This window comes from Meles meles, chromosome 6, assembly GCF_922984935.1.
Source record: "Meles meles chromosome 6, mMelMel3.1 paternal haplotype, whole genome shotgun sequence".
Taxonomy (NCBI): Eukaryota; Metazoa; Chordata; class Mammalia; order Carnivora; family Mustelidae; genus Meles; species Meles meles.
This window is the reverse complement of record NC_060071.1, coordinates 108,337,616-108,364,087: the sequence shown is the minus strand read 5'-3', so window position 1 is coordinate 108,364,087 and position 26,472 is coordinate 108,337,616. Positions and strand designations below refer to the sequence as shown.

General features: G+C 41.0%; 1 protein-coding gene and 1 long non-coding RNA gene across 2 annotated transcripts in view; one reads left to right on the top strand and one right to left on the bottom strand.

Annotated features, from left to right (window-relative positions):
• Nucleotides 1–8,634, bottom strand: part of TMEM260 (transmembrane protein 260) — a 66,565-nt gene extending 57,931 nt beyond the window's left edge. The window contains exons 1-3 of the mRNA XM_046009196.1: nucleotides 8,377–8,634; nucleotides 3,731–3,762; nucleotides 2,857–3,008 (exon numbers count right to left, since the gene is read on the bottom strand). Coding sequence (XP_045865152.1) covers nucleotides 2,857–3,008; nucleotides 3,731–3,762; nucleotides 8,377–8,536 — 344 coding nt within the window. The 5' untranslated portion in view covers nucleotides 8,537–8,634. The remainder of the gene's footprint in view (nucleotides 1–2,856; nucleotides 3,009–3,730; nucleotides 3,763–8,376) is intronic.
• On the top strand, nucleotides 6,292–21,033 carry LOC123944259. Its single transcript, XR_006818769.1, has 3 exons — nucleotides 6,292–8,103; nucleotides 9,266–9,389; nucleotides 20,496–21,033. It is a non-coding gene; the product is annotated as an uncharacterized LOC123944259 (long non-coding RNA).
• The last annotated feature ends 5,439 nt before the right edge of the window (nucleotides 21,034–26,472 follow it).

Below are 26,472 nucleotides of genomic sequence, written 5' to 3'. Positions count from 1 at the left end.
AACGAATACAGCTTTCAAAGTGCTGTTTTACTCCTATGCTTTCCTACATTAGGGCGAAGCAAATATACATGAGTTCTTGTCAACCATTAGGAAAGACTGACAAAAAATGCAGTGTTAATGACATCTTATGGCTCTTAAAAGCAAGAGAAAGATGCAAGGAAGGCAAAAATTACATAGTAATTGGAAGCAACGAATAAATTGTTCTTTCAATCTAAGTCATGTTTACTGAAAAAAATGGAGCTTTCTACATCAACACATTTAAACAGAAATTTGCTTTTAAAATACAATCTTTGTTTAAAGGGTACAGAAGGTCTTTATGTCCACCCGAAGAGCTAAATATAGTGAATGCCATGGGAACAATTACCTGAAAAAAACCTAAACCTGTTAAAAGAATTAATTCACTGCACACCAGTCAGCGCTAATCCTACGTGTACAGTAATGTTCTCTGAAGTGATGGGGGAGAGAAAGAATCAAACTGTTTCCTGGATCAAAACCCTCCAATATTCCACAACAAAATGGAATGATGATTTGGCCTGTCAATGAATAAAGTAGTAAAATGTCTCCTCAACAAATTCTAATAAAGGAGGCAACCTGTGAAGGAATACATTTACTATACGCTGGACTGGAAAAAAGCTGTCACTGTAATGGCTGCACAGGTACTGTGTCCTGCTGTTGGGTTTATATTCACAGAAGAAAGGTTTTAAAGGTTAAGTTCAGGTCATACAACAAATGAAATTGTAACAAGCCAGCTGACATTGTATAATGTCTTCTTCCACTCAATCAATAGGCTACTGTTAGTCCTATTACCATAGAGATGGCTTGCTCTTTCCTGAAGGGTGTCTATTGTTTGACAAAACAGATTTGCCACTTGAACTGGGTTGTTCCCAGAGGACGTGTACCTTGTCAATTATTTGTACTCAAAATAATGAAGTATTTTCATATTAAAATGTATGTAAGAGATAATATTGTGAGATCCCTTTTCTGAAAGAAAGCAACTTTCCCAAGCACAATATTACTCAAACATTCTTAAACCACTCATATATCCAGTTTAGTCATATTAAGGGTTTTTGATTTAAAGCCTATGCCAGCAAATATACAAATTTACCATTAAGACTGTATTTAAAAAAAGGGGGTCACAGGTTAAGTGCTAATCTAAAACCCATTACAATCATGGAGGATAAAAGCTATTTTAAAATGTAGACAACTCAAAGGAAAATTATTGTCCAAAGCTGTTTGGATTCTGTAAAATCATGATTTTTATGTATGATTTTTACAGTGGTTTTCATGTGGCATGGTATCACCAATCAACATATTGAAAAGCATGGAAAAGTTTCCTCAGAAAACAAATTACTTTATTTGCATAAGAGCTTTTGATAGCCCTATAGCATTTAAAGGTTATAGAAATGATCTTCTAAAATACAGATAAAAAATAACAAATAAAGAGTAAATTACAGATGAACTACCAAAATAAATACAAGTATTAATTTTCTTTAAATGCCTTTGTCTTAAATGTCTTGTGAAGATTATCAATTCACACATTCAATACAAGACAAGTAGTTCTACATTTCATCCTATATATTTAAAATTTATAAAGATCAGTTTTTCTCTCCATAGAGATAACAACAGATTATTAATTATAGGATTCAGGAGAAACAATTCTAAAGATTATTCTAATTACTTAGAAAAAGAAAGTATTCATAATACTAATCAATCCAAGCAGAGATATTATTTTCATCATTTCATACTGAAAGATTGGCTATCACTGAAAACCTCTAAGACTGAAATAAAGATGAATTAAATAATACAGATACAAATGTAGTAAATGATCAACAGTTACAACATTTGAATCTGAAAGCTTTCCACAAATAAATTTAAAAGTAAGCTTTAGGGTTATAATTATATTAACTTTTACCCTTTTATAAATAATTAAAAAGGAAATTTAGAAAGAATTTAGTCAAAGGGCAATTTTACGACTAACGCAAATAAAAACATTAATCTCCAAAAATGGCATTTGAAATTGTCCATTCAAATTATATTATATTTGCATACAAAAAATTGTTTTTATAATAAAAACTGCAGTAGTTTTTGAAAAAGTGTTTTAATTTGGTTCTCCCTTTGCAGAAAGCATAACTTGTATTTTTTACTGTACTCTCCTTAGGCATAGGTTAGACTGGTTAAGAATGAAGGAGACAGGAGCAGCAAAGACAAAGAAGTTTACCAACGTCCTAAACTAATGACCCATTTTTGTAAAAGCAAGGTAGCCTTCCAAACTAAGAAAATCTTCCATCAATTAAGTAAGTGGGGTCTAATTTGCATACTTTCCCTACGGCTATAAGGGAACAAAGTGAAACCTTACCAAAACTATATCCCACACTGATTTCCTTAGTTAACAGCCTCATTTCAAAGAGTATACAAGATGCATATATTTAGAATATAATTAGGCATTAACTCTGGACCTGGTAAGCAACTACTCATCAGCTACACTGTGAGTAATTAAATGATATTTACCATTTACCAAAACAGGGACTTCATATTGTTGAATTAAACTGGCCCATCTGCACCTTCATAAAATGACAAACCTTTTTAGTTCTGCCTAACTCTAGAACTGTGATAATGAACTGGTGACACCTTGACTCCATTGCAGGAAGCACATTCAACTGTGTAATCATCTGAGGGCTCAAGTGCATATGAAATTACTGGAAATTAAGAAAGTGAATTCACAGCAGTGATTAGGAAAAAACATTCAAGCAATGAAAGAGTCTTGTTTTGGGGGTTTCATTTAATGTATGTACCTAGGCCATCAGACGCTCCATCTCCAATTAGCCAAGATTAATATTAACTCATCAACTACTTTACCTGAAAACGGTGAAAAAAAGTAATGACGCGGCTACTGCTCCAAAGAAGCCACACAGGAGATTGACACGGTAGGCAACTGAACCAAAAGGAAAGAGTGTAATTGCCAGTTTAGCCACCAGTGTGAACAAAGGATAGCCAGGAGGATGGGCAACCTATGGAAAAATCAGCGAGTTAGAAGGTTTTCACCTCTGCAAGAGTCACACTGGCTTTAATTGCAAAGTAGCCCTTTGCTCGGGCAAGTATAAAGACTAAGAGGCGAGGACTACATGTTTGAATAGTGGTTTTCTATTGTAATCCTTTTGTGCCAATACAAATAAATATTTCCTTTAGCGGATTTGGCAGCGTCTATCACATGGTGTGTCACCTAGAGAAAGGGTGACATATTTCATTGTCAGTTCTTAAGCAGTTTGTTCTCTGGGTTCACAGTACATTAGGGTCATTTAAAAGGCTATTGAAAAAAAGCAGGTTCTGAAATTTCGTATTGGTTAGAAAGTTGAAAGACCACACCGCTATCGGATTACCCCCATGCTGACAGTCCTAAGGTCTTGCCTAAAGGGATCATGAACCATAATAAAGTTTATTAAATAATAAACTTATTAAAACTGTTAACCCGATTTATTTTATTCTCCATAGCTTATACAAAATTTGGGGTGATAATAAGCTAGCTACTGTATATATAGTAAAGGCTTTGCCTTATAATTTAGTTTAATTGGATTTAAAACTTAGAGTAAATTGTCACGTACTGTACTTATAAGTTACTAAAAACTGGGGTTTGAAAATAAATTAATCTACTTTACTCCATGCTTAATTAAACTTTCTTAATTCCTAAAACTGTTAATGAGAGCATTGATTAAACAATAAAACTAATACTTACTCCAAGCTCATGTGCGGCTGTGATCAGTTCCCCTGTGAAAAAATAATGTAAAACCAATAATTACTATTAGAAAATGACACTCCTCCAAAGTTTTCAAAATCCAAATGCTTGCACTGGGGTTTTGCATTAATTTGACTGGATAAAACTGTAAATCTGTAGAGATTTAACAGCATGAAATAGTCTAAGGATATTTTCTCTCTTAGGTCTTACTGAACAAATGATCTTTGAGAGTCTTTAATAACTGGTCAGTGGAAACATAGGTGAATTCTGGTTTTTAAAAAGTGCTTATTTTCCTTCCTAGAAGTTGTGCACACTTGCAAAAACATAGAAACTTCTCATAGAATGTTAGTGTAATATGCTGTAATGGTCCTCAAGAATTTAGTATAAAAATGTCTACAAAGATGCAAGTTTATGATAATGTAAAATGTGCAGACCTCTGAGGTGTGGACACTCCATAACATGTACCATTCTGCCCTAAGTTGGCATTTGAATACCTTCTCTACATTAATTACATCGGATATCTTTAAATAATTGCCAAGCACTTATTAGCTCCAGGTTATTTTGGTAATCTCTGACTACCATATATTTTTGCAAACCACTAAATCATTATATTATTTACATAGTCCTTGTAATTCCTCACCACCCATGATTATTTCTAAAATTACAATGCAGTAATTCAATGTCTATTTGTTAATATTTTAAGTATGCAGAGCACAAGGACTATTTATGACTCATTCCTGGACACTGCAGTACAGGACAATGTAAGAAATCAGTGTTGATGGGCTTATGAGAGTTACTAGAATTTATTAGTTAATGTATTAATGTCCATTTTCTACCCTTCGATGGGTATCAGTGCTTCTTTAATTTCTAGGTCCCAGCCACGATGCAGATCTTTACCCTCTGGCCCGGATGACAGCAAGAGCTTTGGCCAGTTTTCTACTTCATCTTCCTACTTAAATCACCTCTTGCCGCACGCCATCTCCCCGAAACAGATTGGATTGTATCACTAATCCAAAATTTCTCAATGGCTGCTCTTTGCTTCCTAAATGAAGTTCACATTCCTTAGCATAACATGCTAGCCCTCTAAAGGCTCCAAGGTTGCTTTTTAAGGCATAGATGAGTGAAACCTGTTTGCTTCAGTCAAATCTGATTACCCACTGTTCCTCTGGAATGGTTCTTTTGCACCTCTTATCACTCATTTTCTCATCCAGTATTCTCTCCGAAATCCTTCAGAGCCTAGTTCAATTGCCACCTTCTCAGTGACACCTTTCCTTATACACACTCCTCCCCAACCTCCCCCAGTAGAATTAATCACTTCTTCCTCCTCCATAGAACCTGCTCTAACTTCTCTATTTAGCACTCATTTAGATTGCTTTATATTCTAGTTAGTTGTTTTCATTTCTGTCTTTTCTAAGTTGAAAATATTATCCTATCCATTTCAGGGGCCTGTCGAAGACACCACCACCTCTCCTTCTTCTGGTCCCACAAAGAAACTAATTCAAGTCCTGCATACAGAGGTTGACAGTTAAGACAAATCCTATTGTCATCCTTGCTACTCAAACACCCCTATCTTAGGGCAAACGACTGCTTGTGTCATGGAAGCCTCATAAGACAGATACTACTTATCTAAGTCAGTTAGATAACTCAAGGATACCCTCAAGTTTTCTGGACATATTCAAGACCATTTTGGAAACCAAAGGCACTTTTGGTGTCTTAATAGACTTCTTTAAAGAAATAGTTTATGGTCTAAAAATATCTAAACTAACTTCCCTTTGTAACTACTGTCAAAGACATTTTATCCAGAATGGATTAGCTTGTCTTCAGTCCCAAACTGCTTTAATCAGCTTTGTGGTATTTCTGTTGGTATGGTGAAACACAGTTAAGTTCAAATTTTCAAAGTCAATGTTTATTCTCCTCCATGTAAAATGTATTTAGAATTGCACTTAACATTAAGAAAAATAGCCTACTTTCTCTAACTTCTTACCATTAAAAAATCATAATGCTGTTACTCTACCGAAGTTCTGTAGGTATAAAAATCAGGAATGTGACAAACTTCCATTACCTCCTCTTATCAAATGTTAAACTAAAATCTAAATAGGGAAGATAGCTACAGTTCAACGTCTATAAATATATCCTTGAAAAAAGCTAAAGGGGAAACATTATTCTTAAAATTGAGTATGACAAAGAGAAAAGAGAATGTGACTATGCTTAACCTTTACAAAAACCAGCTCCGTGTATACTTTTAATATTAATTACATAATTATATTCTCATCTATCAAGTCTGTTAGACAGTATCCTTAAAATATACAAACACATAAACACACAAATAGGCTACTTTATTTTTCCCAAGTGTAACAAATGATGTGGAGGCGAGATTCCTATACTCTCCTCCAAAAGATCATGAGTGTTCCCACCCGTAAACCAACTGTGCATCAAAGAATGTAAAAAATAATTTTGGCAAGGCTACCCAATGTGATAGATTTATGGAGCATAATTTAAGACTCATTAAGAAGAAAAATACATACTTTATATTGGTTTTGAGATGTGTTCTGTTTATTGATTTAAAAAAAACGCAACATTCAAGGAGGACAGTACCTTCAACATATAAACAAGATTACCAAAGATACCATTATACAAATTTTACTGGCAATACTTGGAAAAGTTTATCATTCCCAACAAAGAACACCAAAATATTAGATGTAACCACTATTTAGCATCAAACTAAACAAATGAGAATACCTAAAGAGTCTGGTAACTTAATGTAAATAAGTAAGTTTATTCTACTGGGAAAAAATAACAGTATTAATAAAGACACCAATCATAGATTTTAAATAACACTATATATGGGATGACAGATTTAACAAAGAACTTAGAGCAGAGGTTAACAGAGTATATGTTCTAAAGTCAATCTACCTGAGTTCTTTCCTCGACTGCCCCTGCTTTCTAGCTGTGTGATTCTGGACACAGCTTAGCCTCAGTTTTGGATGGAAGATACTGATAGTAACCACCTCACAAGGTTAAGAACTGGATTAAAACAACAATACATGTAGAGCACCTGGAATAGTGCCCGGCCTATAGTAAGTGTTCAGTAAGTGTTAATTATTTTTATTCATCTCACCCAAAACTTCAGGCTCGAAGAACCACGGTAAGCAACTGTCAATGTTTTCTTCCTTCCTCTATTTTCCTTTCTTTCTCTCTCTTTCTCTCAAGGTACATTAAGTAATGCTCTCCACTGTCAAAACTCTCACAACTACAGGTATTTCTATTATTTAATGTAAGCCTTGGAAACATGGTAACTCCATTCCCAACTATACTAATGAAACACATTTCCTATTTGGTCAGTAGGATTTGAAAGAAAAAATAAAGGCAATGATTTATAAAAGGAACATCAAGAAGCCTCAGTTAGAAGTTAGCCCGGGAAGATGGCCCCCAGTGATCCCGAACTCCTGGTATTCTCGCCATATAATCCTCTCCCCCGTGAGCGTGGGCTGGATTTACAGACGAACTGCCAAGAATAAAATGGGGCAGTGGTCTATCAATCACTTCCACGATTCGGTTCAGGAAATGACAGACGTGTGAGATGAAGGTGCCATCCCTTTCTCTTCACAACAGTCGGCTTCCCAAGGGACCCACGTGGCAAAGAATGGGATTGAGGCGAGAAGCTTGAATCCTCCCCCAGGATGAGCCCTGAGAAGACCGCAGCTCCCGCCCACCCATGACAACAACCCTGTCCCAAGGAACGGCACGGAGCTAACCTTCACCGAGATTCCTGATGCACAGGAAAGGTGAGATAACAAACATCTGCTGTTTTAAGCCACTAACTTTGGGGTCATCTTGTTATGAAGCAAGACATAACTAGTACACTCCATTCTTTCAATCTATAGATTCCCCTTGAGAAGTTACAGCACTACTGGCATTATCGGATGGGCACTTAACCTGCCAGCAAGACAAAACCAAAAACGAACGCCGGCTCTTGTTCCTCATCCCAAACGTGTACCAATCCTGTAACAAATAGGTAACAATTGCTGATGTGATCTCAGTGGTCCGCACTTTTCTTTTTACCAGAAGCAGCTTGCTTTAAGCCACAACTGGCTTCCATTCTTTTAAGTGTTCTCCCTCAAATACTCAGCGTGGCCGGTTCCTTTTCAACATGCAGGTTTACACTAAAATCCCGCGTTCGGAGGCCTTTCCCGACTGGCCATTCTGGAGGCGGCACTCTGCCCCACGCCCCCGTCTATCTCACCTTCCCTCCGACGGTGCGTCGCTGTTTGGTCAGTGGTGTGTGTACTGTCTCCACCCAACCTAGAACACTCCCCATGATACTTGGTCCCCACCACTGTGACCCCTTCTGTCTGGAACGCAATGAGGACTCAGTAAGTAACATCGGTGGGCTAAAGGGAATGGAAAGGGAAAACTCGGGTCCCGAAAAATGACCTGGCCAGGTGCAGAGGTCGCTAAGTCCCACCAGGCGAAACCAGCCAGTCCCTTCTTCAAAGTCGGACAACTACAGGCACGAGTTACGGGAATGTAAAACAGAAGGTGGTCCTGGCACGCAGAACCCGGCACGGAGCACGGGCGGGCGGAGCGGGGGGCGCGAGCTTACCCACCAGGGAGAGGGGCGGGAGGGCGGCCCTGAGATACTTTACCCGAGTCTCCCCCCGGCACCGAGGGGGGCAGCGTGAGGGTGAACACGGCGGCCACGGCGGCGAATACGGCCACGCCGCCGCAGAGACCCCCAGAGCGCCGCGGTCCCACCCGGGCTGCCCGCCCCCGGGCCGGGCCCCTGACGTCGCCATGGAGACCCATGGGCCCGTGAGGCCCGGGGAAGGAGACCGCGGCGGGCCCAAGGACTCCGCCAGCCCCGAGCTCCCCGAGCGAGAGGCGAGCGCAGCCCGCGCGGCAGCTTCCGGGTCGGGCGTCGGCTCCCTCCCCGGACCGCACCTTCCTCCGCCGGGCGCGGGGAGAGGGCACGGCCCGCCTGGCACGAGCCGGCCGGGGGTTCGCGGGTAGCGCGCCACGAGGTGGGACCCACGGGATTCTAATGTGTTTTACAGTCGCCCACCTTTTAAGAGCAAGAGCCTTTTAAGAAAGGAAGCCCGGACCCGGGGCTGCCGACTGTACGGCCTCCCCCCCACCTCACACTGACTTGGTCGGGTCTGCCCGAGACAGAGCGGGGTCGCAAACCGGGGCGCGCCGGGCCCGCCTCTGCCCCCTCTGGTGTGGGGTGGAACTACATGAGGGGGGACTGCGGTCAAGAATCCGCACCGCGCCAGGGCCGCGCAAAGCCGACGCACGGTGCGCGCGAAGCAGGCCGGTACGACGCACCCATCGCCTGTTTACTACCATTCATGACGAGCCCATGTGCGAATTATTAAATCGCTGAGTTGCTTCCTGAGAGATGAAAGTACGCACTTTGGTCTATTTTTTTCCTTATGCCACGAGGAAAACTCAACCGATGAGTTGAGAAACTTGAGTGTCTGGGTCAATGCCGGTAATTCATATCCTGCTCAAATTGTCTCCTGCTTTAATGAACAGGGCTGTTGCGGTGGAGCCTTGACACAGCATGACAAGTGAAACGGAGACGCCGTACGCTGTACACAGTTAGCTGCAAGGCGAGGAAGAACGGGGACTGTCGGATAACTACACAGAACGGCTCTTAGTAAGATTTTTAAGCTTACGCTTTCCATTATTATAGTAATTATTCTGAAGTGGGAGGGGAGGAGGGCATCCTCTGTGAAATGCTTCTCCAAATACACCAAAGATTAGTGACAATCTAGAACATGTCGCAAGTACTCTGATGGGAACACAGTGTCTCAACCGTAGAATAACATACACCTACAGAGATAGGCGGTTGCGCTGGCAAGACCTTTGTCTTTCTCAGGTACTTAACATAATACTTTCTCGGCCATACTGGGGGTTCCTGGAGATCAGGGGCCCTGTGGTAGGCAGCTTTTAAATTAGCGCCCAATGATCCCCAGACTGCGGGTATTGGTTGCTTTCTGTGATCCTCTCCCTGTATGGGGGCCAGAGCGCTCAGGAGCGTAAGGCATGAGTGATGGATGTCACTTTGCAGATTAGGGTTATAAAAAACTGACTTCCATCGTGCTAACACAGGCTGGTTTCTATTTCTTTCCTGAAAGAGCATGCCAGTGATTCATGCTGACTGAGCCAAGCATGCCATTTCATCTTTTGCTCCTGAGCTTTATAAAAAGATACATTTTTATCATGGCAAATTATTTTCGAAAGGGCATAATTCTTTGCCCACGTATGGGTAGGAGAGATCAGTGTTGGAAGTAGGAATTTGGGAGTTCTTCTGCAGGGATGAGAAGGATGAATAAGTTCACCGAGGCATAGTGTATCAAGAACAAGGTTAAGGCCAAGTATTAGCCCCTATCTTCGTTTCCAGAATAGCAGGCGTGGAGGAGAGAACAGTGGCAGAGGGTCACGTGTCCCAAGAAGCTCAGGAAGAAAAGATGTTGGTGCAGGCTATGTGGTCAGGTTGTCACAGAGGGGTGAAGGACGTGAAGAGGGCTAGATTGAGGTTTTGTGGGGCTTGAGTTTATACAATTTGGAGAATCATCTGAGCAAAAGAATACAAAACTGCAGATACAAAATTAGGTATAGGCACTGGAAGGAGGTGGTGAAACTGAAGGTTTTGTTAGCCTCACAGTTGATCTCCTTTGAGGATGAGGTTGGGCCAGTTCTCGGTCTGTGCCCGGCTCTGTCTCTCAGGATGTGCGCTGATGCTTCGTTCCCCCCTGGAACACCATCTCCTCCAGGCTTCCCTGAGACGACACTGCTTTGGCTCTTTCCACCACTGGCCTCTCTGCCCCGGCCTTGCAGACCTCCAAACACTGGAGTGTGCCAGGGCTCACTTGTAGACTGACTTTTCTTTTTCTGCATCCTTTCCCAAAATAATTTTATTGAAATTTTAAGTAGCAAATGTAGTCTAATAAACCCCAAAACTACACACTGCCATCCTTTTCTTCACTTGATCTTAGCCAAAAGGCCGAGAAGCGATCTGCCATCCTTTTCTTTAAGCAACTGCTTTTAAAAGAAAATAACTGCACTGCGATTTCCCTATTTATACATCTAAACATTTCAAACCTGGCCAGCTTTGCCTGTCTTATTTGCACTGTATGCCATGCCTAAAATGGTGACTGGCACAAAATAGTACTTAACAAATGTTGGTATAATGGATGGATACATGCACAATGAGAGACCACTGGTGTATCCATTAGGGAATAGCATTTAGCGGCTGGTAACAGAGACTCCCGTTACAGTGTCTTCAACACGCAGGCATTTATTTTCTTATGTGGGTCTGAAAGCAGTCAGTCCAACATTGATTTGGCAACTCTCTCATGTCCTTAAGGAAGAAACTGAGCTCCTTATTATCTCTCTGCCCCATCCTTCTCAACTTATGTCCTGAAAGGTCATTCCTTGACCCATGAGGGATGCTAATGCTCCAGACATTTCATCTGTATTTGAGAAAGAATGAGAAAGGATGGGAAGCAATGGGAGTGTACCATCCTTTAAAGAGGGTTATAGAAATGCCATTCCGTAATAATGCTACATCTCAGTGGTCACAGTTGAGTAACAGGCCTCTCCTAGGGGAAAAGGCAGTTGAGAAATGTACCTTTGAGGCTAGATGGTTTTTCAGGATTCTATTACCAAGGAGGAAGGGGAGAATGGATATCGGAATGCAACTAGCAGGTGCTGCTGTAGTTAGATTTGGTGAGTTGGAAGTATTTGAACCTTGAAAGTTGAGGGGGTAAGTTTCAGTAGAGTCGTAGATACAGAAACCAGGCAGTAGTGGCTAGGAATGAGGAAAAGGAAGTGTGGAGGCGAAGGGAGAGAGAGAGGTAGTATGGGAATTCATAGGGATTGAAGTGTCAAATGAGTTTTTTGTAATCTAAGAGAATATTGGAGAGAGACAGTAATGAAGTAAAGATGTACGGGGGGCTTGAGGGGATGGAACCAAGGAAGAAAGAAGAGGAAGGATGAAAATATTAGAGTTTAGGAGGGAAAGTAATGGAACACACAACAATTGAACTTGACCCTTGAGGAGACTAATGAAATATATAAGGAACATATACCTATTATACATGCTCTGGTTCATTCCACAGTGGGTTAGAGACAGCTACTGTAATACATACTATAAATTAGGAAAATATGAGTACCACTTAGGATTCAGCCAAGGGAACAAAAGGAGATATATGGGTGCTATGAAATTTATTGCAAGAAATTGTCTCTTGTGTTTGTGGAGGCTGGCTAGGCAAGTAGAAATCCCTAGGGCAGGTCGTCAGGAAGGGCAGGCTGGAAGTCTTGGGCATGGGTGGGCGGCGGTGAAGCTGCTATCCACAGGTGGATTTTCTCGTTCATCAGGGAATCCTCAGCTCTGCTCTGAAGGCCTTTCAACTGATTGAATCATGTCTACCCAGATTATTTAGGATAATCTCCCTGTCCTAAAGTCAACTGGTCACAGACTTTAATCACAGCTAAAAAATACCTCCACAAAAACACCTAGATTAGTGTTTGATTGAAAAACTGAAGAATGTAGCCAAGCCAGGGTGACTCATCCAAAGAACATCAGAAATAGAATATCAGATTGAGGGAAAGTAAATACATGAATGTGTAGGCCTATGATATACCAGATTTGACTCTGGGACTCTTGAAAGCAAAAACAAAAGGGAAAAAAATATCATTACCCTCATAGGTCCCCAAAGAAATCCAAGTCTCCTGGTACCTTTGGCCAGCACCTAGCCTCTGTAGACACCTAAAGGAATGGCTCGGTACAGGTGGGCAGACATGGACATTCCAGCTCTCCACTAGGCTTCTACTGATAACCCCTAGCTTGGGGGGGCCGGGGGGGGGGAGGTAGGAGCATCTTATTACTGTTCCCCTGTGGCTTCTGCTGAAGCTACAGTGAGAAGGAAGCAGGGCAGAGAAGTGCCTCCTTTTTGGGGGCTGCTGGTGAAAATCCTGACTCTCCTTTAGGCTCCATCTGATACCATCCTATCAGAGAGAGAGGGGGACAGCTTGTTACTGCTGGGTAGGGGTGGAAGTCTGGGCTCCCCACGTGGTCTCCACTGATACCATGGAGATGAGGGGCCCCACTACGACCCAGCCAGGATGAAAGTTCTGGCGCCTTCCTCTGCCTTCTCCAACATCACCCTGGTGGGTATTTGGGGACACTGGAGAGGACGGAAGCTTAGGTCCCTACTGAGCCTTTGCTGGGTAGGGGCTAGGGCCACAGTTTTTTCTTTGCTTTTTGGCTCTAGTAGAGATGTGATGTTATTTAATTTATTTATTTATTTATTTTCTTTATTTGACAGACAGAGATCACAAGTGGGCAGAGAGGCAGGCAGAGAGAAGGGGGAAGCAGGCTCCCTGCTGAGCAGAGAGCCCAATGTGGGGCTCGATCCCAGGACCCTGAAATCATGACCTGAGCTGAAGGCAGAGGCTTAACCCACTGAGCCACCCAGGCGCCCAAGATGTTATTTTCTTAACATATCTGTCTTGACATTTTCCCTGTTCTTTGACCAGAAAGAGCATGTTTTTGTTGGGGCTTTTTTGGTCTGTGTCCATCAGCATCTCTGGCTTGTCAGCTTCTCTAGCATTCAATCTAGGATCTATGAGGCAAAAAGAAAACCCAGGGAACTCACCAGCATGTTGTTCTTCAACTTCTGAGGCTCCTATCTGGTCTGGCGTCTTCTCTCCACCTTTAATCGTCTTATCATTGTCTTACATATAATGTTTACTTGTACTTAGCAAGAGGAATAGAGAAAAGTGTGTCTATTCCACCTTTGTGGAAGCAGGAGTCTCTCCCCTTTGTTTTATTCTTTCTGAACATTTGCAGCATCTTCACAGACATTAATGCCCTAAAATCTGCCTTAAATATTGTCATTTAGAATCATTATTATAACTAAGCCCCACGTAAAATAGTCAGATGTGTCTTAATCTTACTAATACCTGTGAAATTTTAGATTCGGGACTTTAGATTAGAAATCAGATACCTGGGGTCGCCTGGGTGGCTCAGTGGGTTAAGCCTCTGCCTTTGGCTCAGGTCATGATCCCAGGGTCCTGGGATCAAGCCCCACATCGGGCTTCCTGCTCAGCAGGGAGTCTGCTTCCTTTCCTCTCTCTCTGCCTGCCTCTCTGCCTACTTGTGATCTCTGTCAAATAAATAAATGAAATCTTTTTAAAAAATCAGATACCTGGAATATCACCCAATAATCCATCTACAGTAGGACTGTACAAGAACACATGAATGTCCCTGTACAGGGCCTTAGAAAAATAATTTTATGGGGTGCCTGTGTGGCTCGGTGGGTTAAGCTGCTGCCTTCAGCTCAGGTCATGATCTCAGGGCCCTGGGATCCAGTCCCACATCGGGCTCTCTGCTCATCAGGGAGTCTGCTTCCCTCTCTCTCTCTGTCTTCCTCTCTGCCTACTTGTGATCTCTGTCTGTCAAATAAATATATAAAATCTTAAAAAAAAAAGAAAAATAATTTTAAACACTCAAATGTACTAGTAACCAAAAGAATTTGAAATAAATACCAAACATCATTTTTGATCTTTCCAATTGTTGAAGATACTTAAAATCTATAGCGTGTTAGTGATGAAGTAATTTGGTATAACATTTTAGAGGGCAGTTTAGCTACATGTATCAAAAATCTATAAGATATCTATATAATTTGACCTAGAGTTGTCAGTGAAAGTATGAAAATGTGTTCAACTTCATTAGTCATCAGAGAAATGCAAAATAAAGCCCCTGTGGGATACTGTACACCTACCAACTTAGCAAAAATAAAAGTCCAACCATGTTTAATGTCAGCAAGTGTGTAGAGCAATGGAAATGCTAGCAGGAGTCTAAATTGGTACAAACACTTTGGAAAGCACACGTTTTTCTAGGAAAGACAAAGATATGTGGAGGCTGGATCCTAGCAATTCTTAGAGAAGCCAGAGACAGTTACAAAAAAATGTTCATAGGAGTGTTGTTCGTAAGAGCCTCAAATAAGAACAACCCCAAGCACCCCTCAGTAGTGGAACAGAGGAATAAATCCCGATATATTTATACAATAACATGCTATGCAACAAAAAGAATTAAACCAACTACAGTTAACCACTTTGGAAAAGTATGGATGCCTCTCATAAAAAATACCACGCAAAAGAAACAATTGTAAAATAGTAGAGATAGAATGATTCTAGTTATTTAAAGTTAAAGTTTCACTAAGCTAAGTGGCTTGGAGATGTATCCATAAAGTTTTAAGCTATAAAGAAAATAAAAATCATCACCGATGTCGGGATAATGGTAGTTACCTTGGGGGTTGGTGTGGGGCTGTGATGGGGAGGGGTACCTGTGGGCTTTACTGTGCTGTCTGTGTTTCTGTATTTGACCTGGGCAGTGGCTACTTGGGTATTCTCTTTATAATGATCCTTTAAACTATTTATAAATGTTTTACGCCTTCTCCTATCTATATGTGATACGTCTTACCATGAAAAAACAGCAAGGAAGGTAGATTGTGGCTCAGTTATCTAGCGGACAGTTTTGTAATGAATGCTAAGCAGAATATTACCCTGAGTTGGCATGTGATAACTCATGATTGTCCCTGCATCTTTTTAGTTTGGTGTAACATAAGAGATTATAGGGAAGTGTTTTATACTCAAGGAAAATAGATTTCAGCATGAAAGTAAATTTCCTTTCGGAATCCCTTCTGGTGATCTACTATAATGGCATACTAAACTCACTCCTGAAACCAATTTACTTTTTGAACATAAATTTCTCTAGACCTTTGGCAAAAACAAATACCTGGTTTTATAGTGTGATGGCTATCAGCAGTGTTCAACGTTTCGATGAACCAATTTCTTTAAACAAAACTCTAAGATAGTGCATAAAAAAGGAATACTATTTAAAGGCACAAAAGCAACAATTAGACAAGGAACCCTAAGGACTTTCCAAATTAGAAGTGGAGGGGAGGATTGTAGTGATGAACATCATCCTCATGCTGTCTGTCTGTCTATCCTCCTCATTCATCAGGAGATAATGTCTTAAACCGATAAATCAATAGGTGGCTTTGGAGGCCTATTACTGGGGGAGTAGTCACGGGAGGGACCCAAACCAGAAAAGGTTGAAAGTGGTTGACTCTGAAAAAGGAGGCTAGTGGAAGGGGAGAAGCAGGATGGAGGGTACTGCTTTCATTATAAGTTGTCATGACTATTATACATTTTGCCATGTGCATTGTATTACTTTGATAAAGAATAAGAAAACATTTGTAAGGGAACAAATGAGAATGAAAAAAGGCCAAAACCACAGCTGCTTTGAGTTGCAGCTTGTGTGTGTATGAAGAGCCTGAAATATGGGAGACCTATACATGTCTGCCCTCATGCTGTTCCTGCCCGAATTATGTTTTGAAAATTTTCTAATTTTCTCATTCTGCTTTGATTTGCAAATATAATTGTAACCATATTAGTTATTAGAGAAATGACTTGTTTATGAAGTATTTTGAAAATCTTTGTTCCGGTTATTTGCTTTTGTGTTAAAAACGACCCTAGGGACACCTGGGTGGCTCAGTCTGTTCAGCATCTGACTCTTGGTTTCTGCTCAGGTCATGATCTCAGGGTCATCGATCGAAACCCCTTCTCCCCTCTGGCCCCCACACGTGGTAGGAAGTCTGCTTGAGATCCTCTCCCTCTCCCCCATTAACATGTAAAAACACTCTCTCTCTCTCAAATAAATAAATAAATCTAAAACAAAAACAAAGCAGGAGTGCCTGGGTGGCTCAGTCATTAAGTATCTGCCTTTGGCTCAGGTCATGATCCCAGGGTCCTGGGATTGAGCCTGGCATCAGGCTTTCTGCTCAGCAGGGATCCTGTTTCCCACCCCCACTGCCCGCCTCTCTGCCTACTTGTGATCTCTGCCCATCAAATAAATAAATAAAAACTTTTAAAAAAAGAGAGAGAGAATAGGAAAGAAATTATAGCCATCTTTAATATTCCCTCCAATAAGACCCTTGATACAAAAATTAAGAAGATATATGGGGCAAATATTATTTTGTTCTTCTGCCTGACCAAAGAAAACGCATTTGACGCAGGATGGCTAGAAAAGTCAAACCATTAACACAATACGCATTTAAGAAAAATATCTGACCCCCACACAGAAGAGTCTCATAACAGATATTATGGTACTAAAAACCAGTGGACTTATACCTGAATAATACGACTAGAGTTGTTTAAATCTTTGTTCTAATTCGGAGTCAAATAGTGAAGTTTTTCACATTCAGATGTAAAAGATTTACGTAAAGATGATATTAAAATGTATATTGAATACTAAAACTGTGGATTTATCCCAGTGCCTGTCATAGTACCTACATATTAAGTACTCAAATAGTATTCGATGATTGGCAGTAGAAATGTCATAGAGAGGATATCTAACTTTACCAATTGTTTTCAGAAGAGATTATATCTAAACCACCCATTCTAAGGAAGATCCTTCCCTAAACCAGACTTAAGAAGATATACATCAAATGACAAAATAAATTTAAGAGATGTATAACTACATAGCTAATTTAGAAAGAAATTATAGCACATATGTGACATTAAACATTTTCATAATAGTTCAGGGAGCAGCTTGCGAGAGGCAAGGATAGCTCTAGTAGTTATCCTTGTGAATAGTCCTGGCTCTAGTAGTTATCCTTGTGAATTTCAACAAGTTTCTCAACTCTTATGGTTCTCAGGTTAAAAAATGAGAATGACAAATAAAATAATAAAAAAATGAGAATGACAATAGTGCCATCCTCCTAAGTTTGGCCTGAATAATAAATAAAATAACAGAAATAACAAAACCTGCCTCATTGTGAGCCACAATAAATATTTGCTATCATTACTATTATCTAGCATTTGGAAGAAACACTCAAGGATGTGATTTTTTTTTTTTAAAGATTTTATTTATTTATTTGACAGATGGAGATCACAAGTAGACAGAGAAGCAGGCAGAGAGAGAGGAGGAAGCAGGCTCCCTGCCGAGCAGAGAGCCTGATGCGGGGCTTGATCCCAGGACCCTGAGATCATGACCTGAGCCGAAGGCAGAAGTTTTAACCCTCTGAGCCACCCAGGCGCCCCAAGGATGTGATTTTAAAATATGGCGAGTAAAACTTACACTTTTCTACTTCCATTTTGAAGTTAATATATAAGAAATGAAAATACGTGAAAGAAACAAAGCATTCGTTTGCAGCCTATATGTAATCTGGGAAGATCCTTGCTCCCTGGGAACTCTGTCAAACTTGGATAAACACGCAATTCCATGGTGAGTGGAAGTTCAAACCCCTTTCTAATATTTCAGGGTGGAAAATCCTGCCACCATGTTCTCCTCTGCCTCTAGCTCTTCTGTCATGCTGCATCAGCCTAAACTCAGCCCTTTCTCCAGTTTCCACGGAAATCCACTTGTGCCAAATGAGTTGGTTCTAGTAGAATGGAAAGAAGAATTTCACCAACAGCCATCACCTCAGCTTCCTACTTGCTCTCCTCCTCATCCCCCTCTCTCCCAAAGATGCCTCTGCAAACTCCAAGTTCTTCCCCCTTTTTCTGTACAGCATGTCTGGTTGCCCAAACTAGCATACCCAAAGTCATCAGAGGCATTTAGTTAGTACAGTAAAGGAGCTTCCATGTGACAGGGTTTGCAAGCTCTGAATCACAGGAATAATGATCTAGCACCTGACTCTCAGCTTAGTGTATTTTCTTATTTCCAGGTTCCAGCACTGAGGCTTTCAACATCTAAGGAAAAATTACTAAAGTATAGATATGAAACATGTTGATGAATTCAACATAGTTGATAAAATGAATCAAATATTTTCATTTATATGCATACAAGTCATGATTCCACATACAATTGAAACTACAATGCGATATCAACTCACCCCTGTCAGAACAGCGAAAATTAACAGCACAGGTCTTGGTGAGGCTGTGGAAAAAGGGGCACCCTCTTGCACTGTGGGTGGGAATGCAAACTGGTGCATTCTACAACCCAGCAATTGCACTACTAGGTATTTACCCAAAGGATACAAAAATACTAATTTGAAGGGATACACACACCCCAACGTATTTATAGCAACATTATCTACAATAGCCAAATGATGGGAAGACCCCAAATGTTCATCAAGTAATGACTGGATAAAGAAGAGGTGGTACATATAAACAATGGAATATTACTCAGCCACAAAAAGGAATGAAATCTTGCCGTTTGCAACGACATGTATAGAACTAGAGAGTGTTGTGCTAAGCGAAACAAGTCAGTCAGAGAAAGACAAGTACCATATGGTTTCACTCATATGAAGAATTTAAGAAACTAAACAAATGATCATAGGGGTAAAAAGAGAGAGACAAACGTAAAACAGACTCTGAGCTATAGAGAACAAACTGATGGAGACCAGAGAGGCAGTGGTGGGGGTGGGGAGAGTTGGGTTAAATAGGGAATGGGGATTGGGACATGTGCTTGTTGTGATGAACGCACAGTGTTGTATGTAAGTGTTGAATTACCAAATGGTACATCTGAAACTAATTTTATAATGTATGTTAACTAACTAGAATTTGAGTAAAATCTTTAAAAAAATAAATAAATAAAGTCTACCTATCACAGAGTATGCAGTGGTCTATGAGTGTAGGCAGTGGAGATCCTTTGGAGGATCAATAACCCAAGACCCTATTGGCCCATCAAGCTGTGACCCTGTTCTTTACTTCTCCCTGACCTGAAGTTCTATGATTAGTCATTCAGTCACACTAAACACCAAAGTTGGGAAGTTGCCTTTAAAATTGTCAGTTTCCGGGCACCTGGGTGGCTCAGTGGGTTAAGCCACTGCCTTCAGCTCAGGTCATGATCTCAGGGTCCTGGGATCGAGTCCTACATCGGGCTCTCTGCTCAGCGGAGAGCCTGCTTCCCTTCCCCTCTCTCTGCCTGCCTCTCTTGTGATTTCTCTCTGTCAAATAAATAAATAAAATCTTTAAAAAAAAAAATAAAAAAAAATAAAAAAATAAAATTGTCAGTTTCCTTGTGATGATCTAACCTTGGAAGTTAGGGAGAAAAAAATGTAAAATAGGTGTCAGACTGTATTTTAATGATTTTCTGAGACTGATACCTTTCTTTCCCATTAGATAAATAGCAGTACAGTCGTAGTTGGGGTTTAGAAGAAGGCAAACATTGGCTCAAAGTGTTTTGAGAGTCAAAAGACACCTAAGTGTTTCACGACCCATGGGAAGAGTGTCTTGTTAAATTTGTCTGCCTAAGTAAGATAAGATGGATCATCTTTCTTCTGTTTGGACCTTAGGAATGAAATAAGACAAGTGAGGGAGAAGCCCCTTACTTCTCAGTTAACAGAGCCCAATAGGAAACTGGCTGTTCTCTGAAGGATGGGAGCTGCAATAGAGATGAGAACTTAAGTACAGTAGGGAGAGTGGGCGGCAGTGGAGTCTGAGCCCCATGGATTCTGGGGCTGGCTTTACATCCTCCTAGATGATGGCCAAGACCTGTCTCTACTTCCTGTCTCTCCGAGCTGGGAAAGGTGAGGATGCTGAGAGTTGAATCCCCACCTTGGAAGGATAGTAACAGCGAGTCCAAGGGAAGCCAACAATAAGCCAAGATGAAGAACACAAGAGACTTCCATCAGGCATCAGGAGAAGGAATATGGGAGACCTGGCAGTTAATGCCATTCCTAGTGTGGGTTTTTGTTTTTTGTTTTTTCCACAAACCCAGTAAAAGGGCTTTGTTTTCTTGTAGGAATACACCTTGTCGAGTGCATCATTTGACTGAATCACGAGATTGGACTCAGGATTTGCAATAACCTGACTAAATGAGTGGAGTCAGTCGAGGCACCATTCATCACATTATCACATTATCCTTTAAATCCTTCATCACAAATCATTTGGATTCAAATATGCTGAGAGACAAATGAGAACTTCCTCCCCCGTGCGCATGAAAGAAGATGGGTTCAGTAGGTTTTCACCTTAGAAGGCAGCATCCTAGACACGAGGGTAGTACACAAGTGTACATGTTTGTCGAGATGAGGGAAGGTTGCATGAGTGGTAGAGGTAGGGGCAGGGAAAAGCAGGCAGCATGCACGGGTTGCCAGAAGTGGTCATGAACGGTGAGCTGGGCCTCTCAGCAGAATGGTAGTCTTGCTGGAGGCTGGGAGCATGTGGTATCTGGCCTACCAGGGTCCATGCTCCTTTTAGGACTAGAAGGCAGTGGTTAACTCCATGGGCTTTGGTGTTAGACTGCCTGAGGTCAGTCCCATCATGATCACTTACTGGATGGGCAAATTGTTTAATTTCTTGTACCTTATTTTTCCCATTTATAAAATGGGAGTATTATGAGAATAAAAAAAAAATCTGGGGTAAGTGCTCAGCAGCCAGGCTGGCACAGAGTAAAGACTTCAACAAATGTTTCTGACAACATTTTTATTATATTAATAGTAATTATGTATTACTAACATCATTATTATTATTCACCTCCAAAATATCAACTGGGATTCTATCTACTGTGTGCCAGGCTTTGTGCATTGGTAAACGATTAGATGTATTGTAGGCATTATTTCTGTCTTCCCAGAGTTTATAGACCTTATTGTGAAAGACAATAAATTATCTGGCCATTACAACCCCGTGTGATGAGAGCTATACTGGGGACAGGCAGGACATTATAGGATAACATGGGCGGCTTTAAAGAAGCTGAGACCTGAAGTGGAGAAAGTTTGGAGTTTGCCACATAAGGACTGCCTGGGGAAGGAGTGAATGGGGCGTGTGCAAACACCTGGAGTTGAAGAGGACATGGTGTACTCAGGCTAACAGATCTGGGGGCCTAGAGTGCAGAGCACAGGGTAGGCTGTGAAGGGGGAGGCTAGATAGGTTAGGGGTGGGGGATGGGAGCTATGTCATGCGGAGATGGTAACCTAAGTGGAATGGAGAGGAATTTTAATGTACACCATAAGGGCATGTTGACTTTATTTCAATAAATCAAACTTAGTTTATTTTGAGTCTCTATCCCACTTGGTTGTCAGTCCTTATTGAGGCTCCTTTCCACTTTATCCAGGTCATATGAGAGTCTTGGAGGCTTATTCAGCCACGACACTCTGGGCTTAGTCTGTATGGTGGCCTCTACTGGCGTGCCCATTGTCCAAGGCCATATTCTCCCTTGAAGGCAGATGTCATCAACACCAGTGCCAAGTCTGGGTCTGCAGAAATATTCCCCTTGGATATGAAAGAGATATCTCTGTGTGTATGTGGCCTCATCCTTGTTCCCTTTACCTGACTTCGGCATTCTCCATCAGTGCTTAGTCTCAAGTGTTGCTAATAAGTGAACCTGGGTCTCTGCCTGCTTCGAAACCTTCGAGAATCTGATCTATTCTCTATGGTAATCTCTCTCACCCCTCTAGTTTGGCTATTTCTGTGTCTTAAATCCTCAGCTCTTCTGCCCTTCCTCTCCCTTTGTGGGACAAGCCGACACTCATGAGCCCAAATGTCACAAGTGAAATCTGAACCTGGAGTTGTCTTCTTACTGGTAACCTCTCTTTTTAGTTCTCCAACACAGAGCCAAGTGAACACAGAGATCTAACTTCTTTCCTGGGATGGAGAAGGAAAAAGTATCTAGAGCAGCAAAAACAAAACTCAAGCTGGTGTTGTATTTTATCTGCTCACACATGTAATTCTAAGACCTCTTTCCTAAAACCCTTAAGAAATTGTCAAAGGGCTTTATGATTTATGCTATAGAGAGTTCACTCTGGCTACAGAATGGAGAAGAAAGACAAGTAAGACTAGAGGCAGGGAAAGTGGTTATCAGTAACCAAACTAGTAATCTAGGTGAGAGCTGACTTCGGTCCTAAGGAGTAATGATAGTGGAGACGGGGAAAAATGTAATCAAACACATTATAGTACTTATATTTAAATAAAGTGCTTTCAGGATGCCCGTGTGACTCAGGTCATGATCCCAGAGCCCTTGGATCAAGTCCCATATCAGCTCCTTGCTTGTGCATTGGCTCACTCTCTCTTTCTCCCTCTCTGACAAGTAAATAAAATCTTTGTAAAAAATAAAATAAAATAAAGTGCTTTGGGCCAATACTTAGATTTACCAACACTTTTCCGATACTATTTCTTCTTTCATTATGCCATTTCCTTCTGGGTTCATCTTTTTTTTTTTTTTTTTTTTTTAAGTGTATCTTTTAGTAGTTTCTGAATCTCTGTAGATCTATGCTTGTCTTTTTTGTTTCACCCTGATTTTGAATGATGATTTAGCTGGGTATTTAATTTTAGATTTATCATTTTCCCCTCAGCACTTTTATTACTCTGTCATCTGCTGCCAAGAAATCCATCAATGTAATTGTCATTCTTTTACCTGTTTTGCCTTTTTTTTCCCCTTAGCAGGTTTTAAGATTTTGTTTTCTTCATCTTTATTATTTTTAAATTTTCCGTGATAAAGCTGGACATAGAATTTTCTACATAGAGCTTTCTTACTCTTCTTGGTACTCCCTTGTTTTTTAGGTTTTGAAAAATTATTAGCAATTACATTTTCAAAGATTGCCTCTTTTTTTTTTTTTTAAGATTTTATTTATTTATTTGACAGAGAGAAATCACAAGAGAGGCAGGCAGAGAGAGAGGAAGGGAAGCAGGCTCTCCACTGAGCAGAGAGCCCGATGTGGGACTCGATCCCAGGACCCTGAGATCATGACCTGAGCTGAAGGCAGCGGCTTAACCCACTGAGCCACCCAGGCGCCCAAGATTGCCTCTTTATTATAAAAACTTTCCTTTTCTTCTGGAACTCCAATTGGATTTCTCCTTGTTTCTTCATCTATTTTATGTTCTCCATTTTGTATCTCTCTGAGCTACATTTTGAGAGATTTGCTTAATTCCTTCTTCCAATTTACTAAATATTTCTTCAGTTATACTAGCAAGCTCATCTAATGAATTTTTTTTTAAGATTTTATTTATTTATTTGACAGACGGATCACAAGTAGGCAGAGAGGCAGGCAGAGAGAGAGAGAGGGAGGGAGGCAGGCTCCCTACTGTGCAGAGAGCCCGATGCGGGACTCGATCCCAGGACTCTGAGATCATGACCTGAGCTGAAGGCAGAGGCTTAACCCACTGAGCCACCCAGGCGCCCCTCATCCAATGAATTTTTTAACAGTACGTATAATCAACTGTATTTTTCACTTCATGATTTCTAATTCTTATTCTTTATTGTCCTACTCCTATTTCATAATTATAAGATTTCTTTTTCATAACTTCCAGTTTTTGTTTTATGCTTGCTATTTTTTTCTTAATGTCCTGAGACTTGCTGTATTGTATTTATGTCCTTGGATATGGATTCTGCCACTTCCTAGATCTGTTGACTTTATTAGACCCTCATTGACCTTGAGGTTATTATTTGCATGCATATTCTTTTTTTAAGATTTTATTTATTTGACAGACAGAGATCACAAGTAGGCAGAGAGGCAGGCAGAGAGAGAAGGGGGGAAGCAGGCTCCCCACTGAGCAAACAGCCCGATGCAGGGCTCGATCCCAGGACCCTGAGATCATGACCTGAGCTGAGGGCAGAGACTTAACCCGCTGAGCCACCCAGGTGCCCCTTGCATGCATATTCTATTGTGAGTTTCTCCTCATATATATCTAAGACATATATATCTAAGACCATATCATAGTTGCTTCCCCTTTAACATGGAAGGATCCACAGCTTTGAATTAGGTCTTAAGAGCTCAGCTTGGGGTTCTACCGTAAGTGACACTGGTGACAGGTCTTTAGTTCTGATCTTATTTTGTGACTCGTCACTCATCCCTAACAGTTTGTTCATTTTCTTCTCTTCCTTTCTCTCTCCCTTCCTCCCTTCTTTCTTTCCTTTTTTCCTTACTTTTTATAATGGAAATTTTCTTTTTTATTTTTTTAAAGATTGACTTATTTATTTGAGCATGAGTGGGAGGGACAGCAGGAGAGGGATGGAGCGAATCTCAAGTGGACTCCATGCTGAGTGTGGAACCTGACATGGGCCTTAATCCCATGACCCTAGATCAAGACCCAAGCGAAAACCAAGAGTCCGACAACTAACCCATTGTGCCACCCACGTGCCCCTGTAATGGAAATTTTCAAACATACACAGAACTATGGAGAATAGTATAATGAATCTCTAGTACCCATCACCCAGCTTTAGTACTTACCGATATATGGCTAATCTTATTTCACCAATAACTCTCCCCTACTTTTTGCCTCACTGGATTATTTTAAAGAAAATTCCAGACATTACATAGTTTCATCCATAAATGTTGCAGTATGTGTCTCTCAGAGATATGGTTTCCTTTTTTAAAAAATAAGATAACTATAGGGGCACCTGGGTGGCTCAGTTGTTAAGCGTCTGCCTTCAGCTCAGGTCATGATCCCAGGGTCCTGGGATTGAGCCCAGCATCAGGTACCCCGCTCAGTGGGAAGCCTGCTTCTCCCTCTCCCACTCCCTCTGCTTGTGTTCCCTCTCTTTCTGTCTCTCTGTCAAATAAATAAAATCATTAAAAAAAAAAACTATACTGCCATTATAACACCTAAAATTTAACAATAATTTCTTAATATTATCAACTATCCTATTAGTGTTCAATTTCCCTGGTTGTCTCATAAATATTTTATAATAGCAGATTTATTTGAATGAGGTTCATCTAAGATCCAGATATTGCCTTTGGCTCATCTGTTTCTTAAGTCTCCTTTAATCTGTAACATTTCTCCCTTCAGAATGTGGGGAATTCTACAGGACAAGAGAAGAAACTGGATAATTTATCCTGTAGGATTCCCCACTTTCTACCTTTATTACTACATCCATGTGATATCACCATGATATCACTGGTGGCACCAGTCCTCTATTGCTTCAGTAAGGCTGTGTAAGAAAGCACTACAAAACCTCAGTGGCATACAACAATAAGGGTTTATATTAACCTGTGGGCGAGTCAGCATGGTGACTGCTGATCTTGGCTGAATTTGCTCACAGGTCTGAGGACCCGCTGGCTGCTAACTGGTCTAGGATGGCCTTGGCCAGGAGGACCCGTGTGACATGAGTCCCTTCTGTGGGTCTCCCACCTTCCATCGGGCTAGCACAGTCATGTCCTTCTCATACTAATGGCAGAAGAGCAGAGAAACCACGTGGGGTTAAAAACACAAGGTCAGGAAGGAAGACCTTATAAAAGGAAGCTCTTAAAAAAAAATAAATAAAATAAAATAAAAGGAAGCTCTTAGGAGGTGGCTGAGTCCTGGGGCCACTGGGTAAGTAGACAAAGTGGGAAGATGGCGTCTGGGATTAACAAATCAGAGTCTGGCTGAAGTTGAACTATAAGATAAAGGAATAGTCACAGTGTACAAAGCAAGAGCCCAGATCCTGGATTTTCTTTAAATATCTATTCAACTCTTACCATATGCTAGGCATTTCAGCAAGTATATTACATAAATTATAGAGCAGTGGCTGAGACTGTGGATTTTGAGCTTCCCTGCCCGGGTTTGAGACTGCCCTGCACCAGCGAAATGTCCTAATGCACATACAATGCTTACAGCCCTGCCTGCTCCATAACAAACACTCAAAAAACGTTAGCTGTGATACATGATCTCATTTCACATTCCCAGCATCCTGTGAGCTAGAAGCCATTTGTATTCCCATTTTACAGGTGAGGAAAGGGGGTTATGGAGAGGTTAGGTAACTTGTCCACGTCACACAACCAGTAAGTGGTGGAACAAGTGTTCAG